Raw genomic sequence first — 17,254 nt, 5'->3', positions numbered from 1 at the left:
ATTTTCCCTCCTTCCTTCAGCAGCATTATTGGGGACCCATTTTCCTGTATGTTCAGCGACTTTCCCTTTCAGCCTTTTTCAATCTTTTCCAATCTGAAAAAGTTTTGCTGTTTTAATTTGCATTTACATGATTATTTTAAGGTTGAAAATCTTTCAAGTACTTACTGGCCATTTATGTATTTTCTTCTGAGAATTGTCCATTTTCCTATTGGTATTTAATCTATTTTTTACTGGTATTTTAGAGCTCTTTATGAATAAAGATATTATTTTTGTTTTATATATGCTACAGATATTTTTCAGTCTGTGCTGTGTCTTTGGCTTGGTTTTTTAATTTTTATTTTAAAAAGTTCAGTTTTATGTAATGATCTATTAATTTTTTTTCTTTATGGTTTTGTCTCTGTTTATATGAATAATATAGGCATACCTCAGAGATACTGCAGGTTCAGTTCCAGACCACCACAATAAAGCAAATCTTGCAACAATTTTTTGGCTTCACAGTGAATATGAAAGTTTCGTGTACATTGTACTGTAGTCTACTAAGTGTACAACAGTATTATATCTTAAAAAACGTATATACCTTAATTAAAAAATAATGGTGTTGGAAAAATGGCATCAATAGACTTGCTCAAAACAGGGTGGCCACAAACCTTCAGTATGTAAAAAACACAGCATCTGCGAAATGCAATAAAGTGAAGTACTACAAAACAAGTATGACTGTCGGGCTTTATCTACACTGACATCAGTTATTTATTCATAAATTCTATTCAGTTTCTATTTTTCTATTTAATTTTATTTATTTTGAATCTATTCTGTCATAAAGTAGGAATATTTACCACCACCCTCCACCGCCATCCCCAGTGCGGTTGGTTCGCTAGCTTTCTCAAGACCATTTATTGAATAATTTATTTTCTCTACATTTTATTTGATATTCTATCTTTATTACAAGCCACATTTTTACACCATATAGGCTCCATTCCAAAATATTTATCTTTTAGAATTTAAAGTTTCTGGCATGGGCACTTATCAGTCACCGGAGAGAAGGTGTATGATAGTTGGCATGGCCTGTGTATGTGAGAATTTAGACAGATGAGGATACTACATAAGATGACCATCTGAATTACTGGGACCTTTTGCAGTTGAATTTCAATTTTATTTGGGTCTGTAATTAACTCTTAAATTCTTCACAAAGAGTATACCACAATTCAACCTTTGAAGAAAATATTGTGTATGTTGCCTGCTACCTGCCAGAAGATACTGTACGTCTCTCAAAATTAGATCATGTACTTTTCAAAGCTACAAGAGGGTAGTTTGACCAGTTTATGCATGGTAGAGAACTACCCCTCAGCAACAGTGGTATTCCTGTTGACTTTCAATCAGCTGTTAAACATGTTCTGAGGGAAACAGCAGACTTAATGTAACTCCTTCATCCCCACCAAAAGCGATTATAAATGTCATGGTTAATGATAAAAGTGATTTGGGGCTCTACTTGCCAGTCTAAAAACACAAGGGTTTTTAAGTTTTAAGACATGTTGTGAAACCTTTTTCCTTTAGTTGCTTTGCCTGGCATGTAGCAGACAGTCCAAAGTATATACTGTAATGTTCTCTTTAAATGCTGCACTATAGGTTTCCTTTCTCGAAGACTTTATTTCCCTTAAGATCCATTAAGGTCCTTTTTGACCATTATTTCCTAAGATCTTTTTTTTGACGCTTTTGCTGAGCTGCCCAGGGTTCCCCATGACGTGTGGTCTCCCTCACTGCAGTGAGCACTAAATCCAACTTATTTAACTGAAGCTGTCTTCCTGGTGGTCTCAGCCTGGAGGGCATTAACAAAATTATAGCACCCTCTAAATTAACTGACAAAACATTCTAGGTTAGACAGAAAAGTAATTAAATTACAGTTATTTTATTTTATAAACAGATAAAAGCAACCCAGACAATATACTGTGGTTGGTTAAAAATGATTTTTAATATATTTAAGTGATAATTTCTTCACGTGTATATGCTTATTATCGCAATGAGAAAAGATTTAGAAAGAAGGGATTTTTTTTTGGTTTGGTGTTTATTTTAAGGGAATAAATGAACTTGGGTTCGTTTTTAACAATTTTATGAAATAAAGGTATGCTCTGATGAGAGTAGAAAATAAATATTCAACATCTATTCACTAACCTAACCAAAGAAATAAAATGTTCATGCTACCTCTAAAGTTAAAGACACCTGGCAGATATTAATTATGCCACAAAAAGTCTAGGGAGTTACGTAAAAGAGCAAAGGCATTTGGGGACTTCTAGAGTTCCACATGACCAGACAGAAAATGCAAGTCATCAGCTAAAAAACAATACTGATACCAAACACTTACATGTTGATGTGCTAGGCACTATAAACACTTTACATATGTTAAGTCACAGTATCATATTTCCTCTGCACTAACCAATAAATGAACTCTATTCAGCCATTATAAACCATCAGATTGTGGCTGTTCTCATTTTAGGGTTTAAGGCAAATAACTGGAAATACAGCAACATAAATGTGAGTTCCTAGATGTGGGAATTGATAAAAACAGTTTTCAAGGCCTACATTAGATGTATACAGGTTAATGGTAGATTTATAGAGGTTAATTTTAAAGTGCATATTACGAGAATCCTGAAGAAGCCTCAGCCCCGGCAATATCACGTAGAATAACATTTTTACAAATTCGTAAACATTAAATTCATATGGAACAATCTACAAACAAAACAAAACAATAAACTCTTTAAGAGGCATCCAGTCTTTTATAGACTTCTTCAATGAAAGTTAACATGTTTTTCATCTGGGGTGAATTATGGAGAACATCTAAGTCCTTCAGAAGAGCGTTCTGGTTTGGAATTAGCATCAAAATTTCTTTCTGTGAGCATGACAATAATTCATTTTTTAAATTTTATTTTTTTGATAATCAATATTAACATTATATTAGCTTCAGGCAGACGGCATAATGATTTGACATTTGTATACACTGCAAAATGATCACCACAGTAAGTCTAGTTAACATCTATCACCAAACACAGTTACAAGCTTTTTCTTCCTTGTGATGAGAACTTTTAGATCTACTCTCTTAGCAACTTCCAAATATACAATACAGTATTAACTCTAGTCACCATTCTGTCCATTACATCCCCATGACTTATTTATAAATAACTGGAAGTGTGTACCTTTTGACTACCTTTACCCATATAATTAGTTTTTAACCTTTCATTATGAAAAATGTTATATGTATGTTATTTAGAGAGAATGGTATAATAAACCTCATATAATCTTCACTCAGTTTCAATTATCATCAACTCACTGCCATTCTACTTTTAAATCTATGGTATTCTGTTTTCCCTCTGCCCATTCCCATTCCTCTCACCCTAGGTAGATTTGAGACAGGAAAATTTTGTTACTTTCTGGGGAAACGTAAAGCCTTTCTACCACTGTAAACACTTACACTATAATACCTATGGGAGTCCTTTGCAAAGGTAAGTTAGCATTGTGCTGTGTACACCCAAATGGGACACAGTACTGTCTTACGAAAAGTTGCACGCGCCATTATCAGAAGCACAAACAAAAGCAGCTGTCAGGATTTGCTTTCAGAAACCCCTCCTACAGCCATGACTGCACAAATGTGGACACAGAACTGTCTTAGGAAAAGCTGCACATGCCATTAGCAGAAGCACAAACAAAAGCAGCTGTCAGGATCTGCTTCCAGAAACCCGTCCTACAGCCATGACTGCACAAATGTGTAAAGATATATGCGCAAGGATGTTCCTAGTATTACCTGTAGCAGCAAAAATTATTTATTTCCATCATTTTCACAAATTACTACATTATGGCACATCCATACAATGGAATGCTATACCGCTATTGACAAGAATGATTATACTTATACACTTATATGTATAACGATTATACATATATACAATTCGTAACTGGTGATGCAGTTAATATGGTAAATTGGTACTTACCTGAAGTATGGGTGCTTTGAGACTCTTCTGAGAAAGTTCGGGAAGAGAGAGTACCTCTCTATCTATTTGAAACATCTAAAGTAGAAAAAGAAAGCTACAGATTATTTCATAAAGCTAGATTATTTCAAAAGGCTGACTTCTCTTATTACACTCAAAAGCTGTCTGGGTAGAATCTAATCATGAAAAATTATATACAGATTCTAGCGATACGTTTTTTTTAAACAATTACCTGTTTTACCTTCCTTTCCTCTTCTTCTACCTCACTTCTCAGAACATGAACTTTGTTCTTTAGGCTGTGAATATCCCCAGTCATTGACTCTACGGTCTCCACCATTTTATCTGTTTCTTCCTGCATCAGAGAGAGAAAGCTAATATTTTAAATTAAATATACTATTAAATGAAACCCAAACAGCTATTAATATATACATACATATTTTAAAAACACCTTATATATTGAAACACTTCTGGAAGAAACTGATAATTTTTCTTTCAGAAAACAGACTCCCTAGAAATTGATTTACCAATGGAACAAAGATGTATGTGACGCTTTCCTCAAAAGCTTACCAAAACTGCGGGCATCAGATATCCTGGAAGACCTGTGTGAATCTAGCAGAGCCCAAGGACTGATGGCAACAGGTACAGGAGCATTCCTTAAGCGGTATGTAACAGCAGAGAAACTCTAACTTTAATTTAGGAACATCTGAGTGCTATTTTCATTTGCCAAAAGAAAGAAATGCTGAACATTAGGGCAGAGATAGTAATAGAAAATGAGTGGCAGTTTCTCACCTAAAAAAAAATATATATATCTTATGGGGGAAAACAAAGAGAAAATAAGAAATGAATGAAATGAGTATAATGATATCAGGGGTGTACGGATTGCAGGCCACACATAGAGTTAGCCAGCTTCCAGGTTTCTAAATGGTATTAAGTACTGCACTGCTTTCAAATCTAGTCCTAGCAACAGCCAAGGATAGCACTGCCCCTGGGGATCAGGGAACAAGTAAAGAAGCCACACAGAAGTCATACAGAAATAATAACTCTTAAATCCTGCGGAGCGATATGGCTGATACTTACATCTACATCATTCTCCAAATACTGGAAGCCGAATTTTTACCGTCAACTACAGTAATTTTCCTCAACAAATATATTATGGCTTCTAGTAACCATTAAAAAGGGTACCTGCAGAGGTCTGCAACTGCCCATAGGCTGTTTTTGATCAGTCCAAGAGCTATGAATGGTTTTTACATTTCTAAAGGATGGTTAAAAAACAAAACAAGACTATGCGACAAAGATCATACATGGCTCACAAAGAGTAAAATGTTTATCACCTGGCCCTTATAGGAATAGTGTGCTAATCCCTGAGTACCCAAGACTTTGGGTCTGTGAGCTACACTTATTAAACCAAATAAGGTCACATTCATGGGTTCCAGGCATTAGGATTTAGACATATCTTTTGGTGGGCCACCATTCAACACACTACAGAAGGGAATGAATAATAGCACTGAATAAAGGAAAGGGTTAATGTAATAAGAACTAAAATTTTTCAGTATAATTAAAAAAATTAATTTTGTTCCATTGCTTTGGTTATCTTCTTTGGGTATTCATACCATACCCATGCTGTGTCTTTTTTGCCAAACTTTTATATTTGTCACTTTTTCTCAATACCTTAAAAAAATGTCATTCTTTCTTTTTGAGTCTTAAAATTTTCTCCTTACTTTACCTTTTATTTAAGTATTATTTGTTCTGTTCATTTGCTTATTGCTCCTTCTAATTTAGTCTGCATTACTAAAAGTTTTTTTTCCTTTAGCTCTAATTCTTTCCTGAATTCCATAGCTTCATTTTTTATTATTTCTAATATTTATGACTTTTTTCATACCTTCTATTCTTTTTCTAAATTTCTTTCAGCTCACTTGGGAAATTAGGTTAGCATTCATCTGTTTTGTGAACACATATTTTTGGCATGCTTTTGTTGTCTGTAGAAATGTTACTTTTTGTCCTTCTTCTAATATTTTCTTATGTTAACTCTGGTTGTGAGATCCAGAGAGATTAAAAACTATGCCCCAGGGCTTCCCTGGTGGTGCAGTGGTTAAGAATCTGCCTGCCAATGCAGGGGACACGGGTTCCAGCCCTGGTCCGGGAAGATCCCACATGCCGCGGAGCAACTAAGCCCGTGTGCCACAACTACTGAGCCTGTGCTCTAGAGCCTGTGAGCCACAACTACTGAGCCTGTGTGCCACAACTACTGAGCCTGTGTGCCACAACTACTGAAGCCCGCACACCTAGAGTCCATGCTCTGCAACAAAAGAAGCCACCACAATGAGAAGCCCACGCACTGCAATGAAGAGTAGCCCCCGCTCACTGCAACTAGAGAGAGCCGGCGCACAGCAATGAAGACCCAATGCAGCCAAAAGTAAAAAATTAATTAATTAATTAATTAAATGAATTAAAAAACAAACCAAAAAAACTATGCCCCAGCAGGTCCTATACCATCTTCTCGGTATCTCTAAAAGACTTTGTTCATCACTGCCTTTCCCTAGCACCAGCAGTGAGAGTTCAATGAATGTGTCCTTGTTGCATGAACACAACTTCTCTTACTGATACAGGTTTTGGAAGGTCATCACCAGCAGTAACTCTAGGCTGCAGTACGAAAAAGCCATTCTAAGTAAGGCACATTGGACAGATAAAACCTACAAACTCCTAGTTCAAAGACTCTTATGCCAATGAAGAACTCTTATGCCCAAAATGCCAACAGTGCTTCAACTGAGTAACTGACTGTCAAGCAAACATTAGACTGTTGTGATGTTATAAGAAATATACCTTTGATTTTCATCCCTGATTCCTGGCACAGAGTTTCCAAATCCTTGGCATTTTCTGAATGACAGAAGTGGGAGGAACACTTTTTGTGATTCATAATAAGCCCCTTTCAACCATACCTGAATTTATGCTAATGAATAACTCATAGAGGATGGAGGCTGGTTGCCGAGCAACCTAAATCCTGTGATCAGAGGGCTGGAACATTCAGCCTGGATCCTTGATCTCTGAGAAGGGGAGAGGGCCTGGAGATTTAGTTAATAATAGATATGCCTACATGCTGAGGCTTCCATAAAAACTCCATAAAAACTCCATAAAAAATTACTGGATTCAGACAGCTTCTAGATTGGTGAACACATGGAGGTGCTTGAACAGGCATGGGAGTTCCGTGCCCCTTCCCATATACCTTGCCCTATGCATCTCTTCCCTCTGGCTGTTCCTGAGTTGTATCCTTGATAATAAACCTGTAATAGTAAATAAAGTGCTTTCCTGAGTTCTGTGAGCTGTTCTAGCAAATTATCAAACCGGAGGAGGAGGTCATGGGAAGCCCCGATTTATACTTGGTTGGTCAGAAGTACAGGACGCTTGGCCTTGCACTGGCATCTGAAGTGGGGGCAGTTCTGTGGGACTGAGCCCTTAACCTGTGGGGTCTGTGCTAACTCCAGGTAGTTAGTGTTAGAATTGAATTGTAGGACACCCAGTTGGTTTCCACAGAGAAGTGGAGAATTGCTTGGTATGAAAACCCCACAAATTTAGTGTCAGAAGTGTTGCGAGTATAGAAAAACAGTTTTTTCCATTTAAGTCTATTTATGCTTTTGGCACACGGAGATACAGTTTTAGGTGTAAAAGACAAATGCCTCCCAGCGTTACAAAAATCACACTATCATTTACTGTCTCTGATTAAAGACTATTTACTATCTCTGATTTAGTACTTTATGCAAATATTAAATGTTAAAATAACATTTACCATTATTATACTTTAAAACCTTTTAAAATAACCTTTAAAAAAAGTCAAACTCATAGAATCAGAGAGTACAGAAGTGGTTGCCAGGTGCTGGGGGCGGGTGGGGGAAATAGGGAGAAGTTAGTAAAGGATACAAACTTGCAGCTAAAATGAATAAGGTTTGCGGATCTAATGTGAAACATGGTGACTATAACTGATATTACATAACTGAAATCTGTATTATATAATTGAAACAGAGTAGAACTTAAATGGTCTTACAAAAAAAAAAGTCAGATGACCAGGGAAATTAACTAGATGGGGGAAATCCTTTCACAATGTATAGTTATATCAAATAATCATGATGTACACTTTAAATATCTTACAATTTTGTCAATTATATCTTAGACAAAGCTGAAATTTAAAAAATAACCCATATTAATGTTATCCAACTGTTCATTAACTGGGGGAGCTCGTGTCAGTACTGAAAATATACTCTTGCAAAGTAGTAACACTAGGATGAAAGTTAAATTCAATCGCATACAATGAAGAAAGTGAGGCAACCACTAAAAAATACCACTCTATAAATTTAGAATATATGTAGAGCTGTTACTCACAAATAAATCCTTTCATTGTTATTCTCAATCATATGGAAAATCTGGAATGACCTATTTGTGAATGGTGAGTTATTACAAATCGTTAGGGATGCATTCCTTGCTTAAACTACCACCACCTCGTATTTACTAACAAAGGTTAACAAACTTACTGCTTTACAAAGTTGAGTTGCTAACAAAGACCATATCTACAAACTACTTCAAAATGGCAAATGGATATATGGTCCAATCTGTTTTAGTTTTAATAATTATTTAATAAGCCCCCGAGGCTGCTTTTCTTAATTGTTCAAGTATCCACTAATTAAAAGCCTGCAGTTTATTTATCATGACAGCTAATATTATCTCCCACTATCTTCTACAGAATAATGATTAAGAATCACTTGCCCTGAAATTGGACTAATAGGTTTGCATCATAACTGTGAGCACTCTAAGGTTCAGCTAGAAATGCCAATATGTCTCTTTTGCACACTTGTAAAATGTGAAATATAGCACAGGTCTCTTTAAGTCATTAAGGGCTATAACTGTAAAGTGCTTTGAACAGTGACTAGAACATAGAAGGCCCTCATTACATGTTATCTATAATGATTATAAAAACAGTAATGATGATGATTGTGTTCTTCTTGCCAATAAAGTAGCAGATACAGGACAGAAAAACTAATATAATGTGTTTTGAAATGCTACAGCATTTAGTGATGAATTCCTATAATCTGATATTTAAAGTCTGATGAAAAAAATAAGACTGCTACTTTATTACAAATATATTAGAAATAGTCTTAATTTTAGAGGCCCAAAGTTCAGGCAAAGTTTTTGCTTTGTTAAAAATAAAAGTTAATGAAAAACCTGGTCCAAGATCTAGTATTTGTTATTAGAAGAATATCATGACAATTTAAAAAACTTTTTGGTCTTTTCCCCCTTCCCCTCTAAAGAACTCCCTGTTCAAACTTCATACCTGCAATAATGCCAGACCCTCTTCATTAGCTCTGTGCTGTGTCCTTTCCATTTTCAGTAGACTTGACACATGAGTTAAATCTTGCTGCTTTTTGGGAGGGACTTTCAGGGTTTCACACAGTTGCAGCAATCTTACGGATAGAATAAAAACATAACTTTATTTTTGAGTACCATTAGTATCATTTTTGTTTTTTTGTTTGAAATACTGTCATCCTCTTTTTTCTTCCCTCATACTCCCAAGGGCTGTAATGTTCTTTTTTTTTAAAATAAATTTATTTATTTTATTTATTTATTTTTGGCTGCGTTGGGTCTTCATTGCTGCACGCCAGCTTTCTCTAGTTGTGGTGAGCAGGGGCTTCTTTTGTTGTGGAGCACTGGCTCTAGGCACGCGGGCTTCAGTAGTTGTGGCACGTGGGCTCTAGAGCACAGGCTCAGTAGTTGCGGCGCACGGGCTTAGTTGCTCCGCAGCATGTGGGATCTTCCCGGACCAGGGCTCAAACCCGTGTCCCCTGCATTGGCAGGCGGATTCTTAACCACTGTGCCACCAAGGAAGCCCTGTAATGTTCTTTTATTAACAGTGGCTAATCTTAGCAATAAGTCACCCCCGCAAATTCCTGACAAATCATCATTTAACCTTTCAATTATATTTCAATCATTTTTTAATTGCATAACTGTATTACCTTTTCTTTAGGAAGTTCAGATGATACTGAATTTTTTCATTTTCTCTAATACTGTTACTCAAAATTGCTCTAGAAGAGAAAAAATAGGGAATGAATAAATATTAGTTTGAAACATAACTAGTATAATCTGTTTACTTTTTCTCTCTGATATCTTTCAAGTACCCCTTTTTACTAGCCAGGCAGAATCAATCACTTTTTCTTTTATGTTAAATATATTTAAAGCAGAGGAATAATCTAAGTTTTTTTAATCACATTATATTGTTGTAATTAATTTATAGGCCTTACTCTTCTGATAGATTTCAGCTCCCTGATGGCAGAATCCTGTCTCTGTATTCCTTTTGGCATGTTAGCTTCCACATAAAGTGTTAATTTGAGCTAACTTCTTCCTAAAGTATCCCTCACCAGAAAAAGTTGTAGATAGCAGATCAAGCAAAGATTTCAATTTTATTCCACTGATAAAATTCCAAGTTTCTGAAATTAATAAAGACATTTTTGCTGAATGCTAAGGCCATCAAAAGACATTAAATAAATCTTCTTGCAAAAGAGAAAAACACCCTATCACCATAAAGTAGATAATAACATTTAAAAGGATACTGTCTATAGGAAACATATAAGCAGAAATAAAAAGAGTGAAATGGAAAAAAATTTCATACTCACATTATTACTGATTCCATCGTAGTTTGCAAATGTTCTCTGCTACTCTTCGAAAGAGGTTGCCAGGTTTTTCTCTTGTGGGTTGCGATCTTTACCTGTTTTAGATTAGCATGCTTTGCTTGTCCTGTCACCGGTGAAAGAAGAGACTCTGGTTTTTCTAGAAGTTTGTATGTTTTTACTTAAAAAGTGATGCAAATATAAATTTATCTAAAAGAGCTAATGGAATTATCAGAACCAATACTATGAAGCTGTATAAACTAATTTCCTTTTTATTGCATAGCCATAACAGGCCAGGTGTTGAATATGAATATGCTATTGTTATGTTAACTAAAATACTATTAAGTGATATTGCGGATACAAACTCAAGACAATCTTAAATAAAGAACCCAGCTACAACTATTAGGATTCAACACAAAAGTCTGGTTCTCAGAAATGACCTGAATTAAAGGGCTTCATTGAGAAGACTAGAAAATGATTTCTGCCAAATGTTGGATGGCAACTGAAACAAAGGAGATTAACCAAACCACAAACAGATAATCAGTGTCTACTAGGTTGTTGATATTATTCTACTTATAAAAAATAAACAAAGGGGCTTCCCTGGTGGCGCAGTGGTTGAGAGTCCGCCTGCCAATGCAGGAGACGAGAGTTTGTGCCCCAGTCCCGGAAGATCCCACATGCCGCGGAGCGGCTAGGCCTGTGAGCCATGGCCGCTGAGCCTGTGCATCCAGAGCCTGTGCACCGCAACGGGAGAGGCCACAACAGTGAGAGGCCCGCGTACCGCAAAAAAAATTTAAAAAAATAAAAAAATAAACAAAGGAGGTACACTATTGGCTCACATGAAGATTAGTTTTGGAGAGAAGGGAGATTAAATAATTACATTTCAGGTATGCAAAGCATTACAAAAGAAAAAGTCCAGTGCACTATGGAAGTATAAAACCGGAGGACCTAACTTGGTCTAGGGTGAGGAGAGGTAGAAAATTCTTCCATGCTGAAGTGATGTTTAAGTAAAGATGACTATTCCAAACTAATTTACTCCAGACAAACTTAGTGGTTCCAATCTAATCTAAATAGTGGTGGCAAAAGAGAAGCATATTTGTCTCAAAGAGAAGTCAGTAGGTGTGTCTGTATATCACAAATCAGTAATAATTCAGACTGGGGTACACTTTGAATTTCTCTTGCTCCTTTCAACTTAGAGCCCTACACAGTATTTTGCTACAGGTGGTAAGTAAAATTTCAGTTGACCAAAAGAACTGACCAACCAGTACTACTTATTCTTGTAAAAATAAGAATGTAACTGTTTATTACTGTCTTTTGCTTATGCAGAACTCATAAACAAGATGCTGAGAATTTTTTCATAAATATAGATGGCTTGGGAAAGATAGGTTAAACAAGACATAGAAAAGGAATACCTTCAGAAGACAGGTGTTTTGGATGACTTTTATTTTTTTTCGCTGTGTTTCTAACCTAGAGGGAAAAACACATGTGCATGCACAAAGAATTAAACATTAGACGAAAAGATACTGCTATTGCAATAGATTTGTCATGTATGTTGGAGAGAATTCATATATCTTCTGGCAAGACAGAAAAAAAGTATCTTGCTACTTCTAATGAAAAAGGATGTGTATTTATCACAAGCAGAGGATATACTAAAGCAATTCCTGAACAATGGTGATAAAGTATAATAGAATTTCATATGGTGTCAAAGAATGTTTTAAAGAAATCATACTCATCTTGCCTGTGAAATAGTGTTATATACTTTTCCTGAAAAACAAATATAGGCATTGTCTAATACAGGGTAAATAGAGAAAAAAATGTTGATTATTTCTTTTATGGTAGGAAGAAGCTAATTCCTCCGAAACTAATTTTTCTCTATGTTAATAAAAATCTCCTCCATCAATTGACAGATTCTCTTGTCTTTTAACATATGAATGCCATAGAATCTGTATACTATATTCCCAGTCTTCCTATTTAAACACCTTAGCAATGCCCCATCGCACTTCTTCCCTAAAGAATTCTCTGATCAATATCTTTAGAAATTGAGGTAAACAATTTTTATGTGAGAACTTCTACAACCCATGTTGCAACAGCTCCCATATAACAATATATGTGGAATATGAATTACTATAATTTGTAGTAAAGCTGACCTTTAGTCTTCACATACTCCTTTACATAGAACAGATACTTCTAATCAGAGTCCTGAATGATAAACTTGATATTTCATTACCTCTTTCTCTGATAACTCCACTTCTTCATTATCAATTTTTCTTTTTGGATTTCTTTTTAAATGTTGAGACCTTTTCTTAGAAGGATTTGCTTTGCTAGACATCTTGATGTAAACAGAACAACTATAACAGTGCTTCAAAATGTCTGTAAAGATAAAAAGAACACTAAAGACTTGTTTTATTAAAAACATTTTGTTAAAAAGACTACGTATAAATGTTCCAAATTTGCCTGTAAAAAAAAAATCATAAAGAAAGTTTTGGGATAGTATTGTGTGTTTTTAGAACATTTAAATATATTTTAAAACAAATAACATTGGTTCTCATTAGAGTAAAGATATCTAATTCAATTTCATTCCTAAAAATTTCTTCCATTTGTATGGCAATAAAAAATCGTATATAAAACCACTTTTACACCTCTTTATACTCCCCCATACAATAACGTTATCTCTATATTTAAATCCAAGAAAATGGAAATATATAGTGCTAAGTTATTTTACTCTGGTCACAGATAATGTCAACTCAAAGAATAACATTTAGGCCTTCTTATTTTAGGCTTAATGGATTTATCATTCAACTTAACATCAAAGATGGGAGACGATAATTTTTAGGATTATACCATGAATCTACGTTGTAGAAATTCATGTGGTAAATTCACTCATAAGGAATTAAGAATTAAAAAGTTAAGTTTTAACTTTTACTGGGTTATGTGCATTTTAACAAAAGCACAGAAGTATACTGATTACTCTGTCTTCTCACACATTACAAAACAGGCACTGGAGTGGGGATGAGAATGTTAATGACAAAATTTAGAATAATTCCTTTTCCCCATTTAATAGTTCTTTATCACCAAACTCATTTCTGCTAAAAGAAGCAGAGGGATAAAATATATACTGCTGCATTAGATCATAAAGAGCAGATAGCTAAGAAATTACGTACACGTTTGGTATAGTACACGTGAACACAAACCCACATACACACACACAAGTATGTGTGGTGCGTACATTATATATACATATTTTTCTAGACATATATAGTTAGATATATAGAGAAACCAGTCACCATTCCTTTTCTAAAAATTCAGAGTTTATCACATTACTACAATTTAAATATACATGCAGATTTAGAGACAGACATTAAAGTGGGTACTCTGGATAAATCTATTCTCTCAAATTTTAAAAGGAAAAGTTCAAGCTTTTCTTTTTCCCGTAAGACAAAAATAGTGGGAAAGAAAGAATTAACTGAAAGATCACAAACCATACTTGGAGACTACATGTCAGATCAGTTACAAAAAGCAGTGGAAGCTAAAATACACTTTACCCTGCTTTTGAACAACGTGGTACCTTGTTCTACACCCAGTTTCCTCTGTTGCATTCTTGAAATGTCAAATTCTCTCAACTTGACATCCATGCCATATACTTCCCCTACTTAAAAACCAATCCATATGAGAGTTTTGCTTGTGGACCTCTCCTGGAAGGACTGCCATGTACAGTACAGTTGTTCACTGAAGAGCATCCAGGTGAGAGAACAATTGAAGGCTGAGATTTAGTCCTCATTCCATTTAGGAGACTAAAAATGGTGCAAATTCCTTCTCACTCTTGTTATTGAGAGGTGAAGTATATGTCCCCTTGACTTAAATCTTACAGACTGTGCAGCGGTTTGAGCAGTAGAATATGGTGGAAATGATTCTGTACCAGTTTCCTGGCCCAAATATGAAGAGACTAGCAGCTGCAACTTCCCCTTGCTTGGAATATTTGCTCTTGAAATCCAGCTAGCACTCTATGAGGAAGGCCAACACGGAGAGGAACTAAAGACCCAGGCAAAAGCCCCAGCTGAACTCCCAACCAATAACTAACACCAACGATTGCCAGCCTTGCGCATGTACCTGAGCCAATACACTGCAGCTGACACTGCGTGGAAACAACCCTACCAAGTTGTTTCCAATCCCAAATTTTGGAACAAGATAGGTAATTTTTTTTAATTAAAAAAGAAAAATCCTTCCGTAATACCTACCTTATAACATCCAAACTCTTTACCATAACATTTATAGTCCTTAACAATCTAGACCTGCCAAGCTTTCCATACTTCTCTCCCGCTACTCCTCAACTGCATCTCCCTCTCCAGATAGACTGGATTTCCGGAACACATTTTGAGTAGTGCACATACTCTACTCGAGCTGCTCTCTCCTGTCTGTGCCCAACCTCCTCCCAGATCATGAGCCACCTGCACCTGAAAGCCTTCCTAACTACTCCACCTCGACGCTCTCTAAAAGTCTGTGGGCTCTTACGGTCTCTTTCATTTGGCACTTATTTATAGCTTGGTTTTGTTCATCGTTTTTCTTGATATTCTTTATTCAGTAACATGTAATTCAGTGCTACTCCAAATTTGATTTACAAACTGTTTGTTACAGTCTTTTAAAGTACAGACATTAAAAGTATTCATTTAGAAACTTTTATGGCAATTTGACAACAATTTTATATATGTTAGATCTGGCCAAAAAATAACTGGCTTTGTTTTTTCTTTTTGTTTAATTTTTCTAATAATTCATAAAAAAAAGACTTTCTTTTTTAGAGAAGTTCTACGTTAACAGAAAAATTCAGCAGAAAGTACAAAATTCGAGCATACCCCCCCTTCCCTACTATCAACATTCCATACCAGAGCAGTGCATTTGCCACAGTCCCTGAACCGACATTGACACATCCTATCACCCAGTCTACGGTTTACATTAGGGCTCATTCATGGGTTTGGCTAGTATTCAGTTTTTTAAAAATTGTATTTTACAAAAGTATCAGTTGTGACTGATTAAAAATTAAAAAAAAAATTGGTCACAGACAGTCTGAAAAGCTCTGTTTTCACTGATACCTACTTGAGGTAATTAGCCATACTGCAGAAAGTTCCTCCACCTCAGCACTATTAACATTTTGCATGGGATAGTTCTTTGTTATGGGGGCTGCCCTGGGCACTGTGGGATGTTTAGCTACATTCTTGATCTCTACCCACTAGATGCCAGGAGCCCCTCCCACTCCTCCAAGTTGTGACAACCAAAATTGTCTCCAGACGTTATCAAATATCCGCTGGTGCAAAACTGCCCGAGGTTGAGAACCACTGCCAAGAGCCAGCCGGGGATGAGGACAAATTGTCCAGGTTCCAAATCCCAGCTCTGTCATTTAACTAGCTGTATAGCCTTGGGGAACTAAATTTGCTCACTTTCCCCACGGCTAGAAGTATCAATATCAAAGGCTTTTGTAAAGCTAAAAGGTTGTACAGAATACATAAAGTGCCTAGAACTTGGGACACAGTAAGAACTCAATAAATAAAATAATCTACTGTTACCATTGGGCTAGTTGTAGCATATACAAAAAGGAAGAGTAAACTTTGGCCTGTTTTGGATCCACAGGAAACCACAGGCTAGTGGTAGTAGCTAGAGACATATGAAAACAATTCCTATGTATATTCAATTATACACAATGCGACAAATGTTACGAGACAAATGAGTGAATATCTCAAATTGGTGTGGGTATTGGGGGGGGACATACAGAATTCAGAGACAAAAGTAATATTTGAATTACATTTTGAAATATTTAGCCAGAAGGAAGGGGAGTAAAGCATTTGAGAGAAAAAAAGCCCGTTGGCAGGACACTTCAAAAGAAACTGGTCTGTTCAGGGACAGAAAAAATTCAGAGAGGCTTTGACGTGTACGGGAGGAATGGACAGAAAAAAAGACTGGAACTGTAGTTTGCAGCCAGACTATATACTGCAGTAAAGAATGTGTTTTTTACTCTGTAGGAAACAGGGAAATATTCTAGGTTGTCTTGTTTTCTTTGCCAGGGTGCTGAAACTCGTGGAAGCCACCAAGCTAGACCTCTGTATGGGCACAACGTCCGGCAAAACTGCAAATACACAGTTTACCTCTTGACAAATGAGGCCTCGGGGTAGCGAACGCTGCCGACGCAGCTTCCTTAAGGCTCAAAGGCACTCATCACTAAGGCTGCACTTCGCCCCACGACTCACTGCGGGAGAGGTTAAGGAGGGAGAACAAGGATTACAATGATTCGGGGAAAGGGGGGAGGAACCATGAGTGGTTTCACTCCCTCCTTGCGAATCAAATACCACTTTTTCAATCGCTGGCTCTGAAGGGCACACCTGTTCGGATCTCCCTGCTCTTTGAAAACCACCTCAAGCTCCTCAAACACGAGTCGCCGAGTTTGCCACCAACGCGCCGGACACAAAACTCATCCCCAAACTGGAGCCACCGTCAGGGAAAGCGCTTTCACTACTCACCAAAGACGCCTCTTGAATCCTTCCAGGTGCCGCGCTCAGAGAAATTCGCGCCAAAACCTTCCACAGCCGCGGAGACCCGGAAGTGAACCAGTAGAAACCGGAAACGCTTGTGGAGAGAGGCGGGCATCTA

General features: G+C 36.5%; 1 protein-coding gene across 3 annotated transcripts; it reads right to left on the bottom strand.

Moving 5' to 3' along the window:
* Window positions 1-1,996: 1,996 nt before the first annotated feature.
* CENPQ (centromere protein Q) lies at window positions 1,997-17,216 on the bottom strand. Of its 3 annotated transcripts, none has more exons than XM_060164219.1 (10): window positions 17,125-17,207; window positions 16,753-16,853; window positions 12,849-12,991; window positions 12,034-12,088; window positions 10,628-10,748; window positions 9,971-10,039; window positions 9,292-9,421; window positions 4,207-4,326; window positions 3,978-4,052; window positions 1,997-2,881 (listed from the first exon to the last, which is right to left on the bottom strand). In XM_060164219.1, exons 3-10 carry the CDS (start codon window positions 12,948-12,950, stop codon window positions 2,750-2,752), a joined length of 804 nt encoding a protein of 267 aa, XP_060020202.1. In that variant the 5' UTR covers window positions 12,951-12,991; window positions 16,753-16,853; window positions 17,125-17,207; the 3' UTR covers window positions 1,997-2,749. The 3 variants fall into 3 exon arrangements, with proteins under 3 accessions (XP_060020202.1, XP_060020204.1, XP_060020203.1); XM_060164221.1 differs by having other exon boundaries at window positions 4,216-4,326; XM_060164220.1 differs by lacking the exon at window positions 16,753-16,853 and having other exon boundaries at window positions 17,125-17,216.
* Between the last annotated feature and the right edge of the window lie 38 nt (window positions 17,217-17,254).

Source organism: Lagenorhynchus albirostris, chromosome 10 (genome assembly GCF_949774975.1).
Source record: "Lagenorhynchus albirostris chromosome 10, mLagAlb1.1, whole genome shotgun sequence".
NCBI classification, from domain to species: Eukaryota; Metazoa; Chordata; class Mammalia; order Artiodactyla; family Delphinidae; genus Lagenorhynchus; species Lagenorhynchus albirostris.
The sequence above is the reverse complement of the archived record's forward strand: the minus strand, read 5'-3'. Positions and strand labels throughout refer to the sequence as shown.

Bases quoted from the DNA above. Each gene is read 5' to 3' on its own strand.
- CENPQ (XM_060164220.1), bottom strand. From the start codon at position 12,950: ATGTCTAGCAAAGCAAATCCTTCTAAGAAAAGGTCTCAACATTTAAAA. The intron at 10,749-12,033 runs GTATTCCTTTTC...CACCGGTGACAG, and splicing joins AAAACACCTGTCTTCTGAAG to GACAAGCAAAGCATGCTAAT. The intron at 2,882-3,977 runs GTAAGTACCAAT...TCATGCTCACAG, and splicing joins TCAAAGCACCCATACTTCAG to AAAGAAATTTTGATGCTAAT.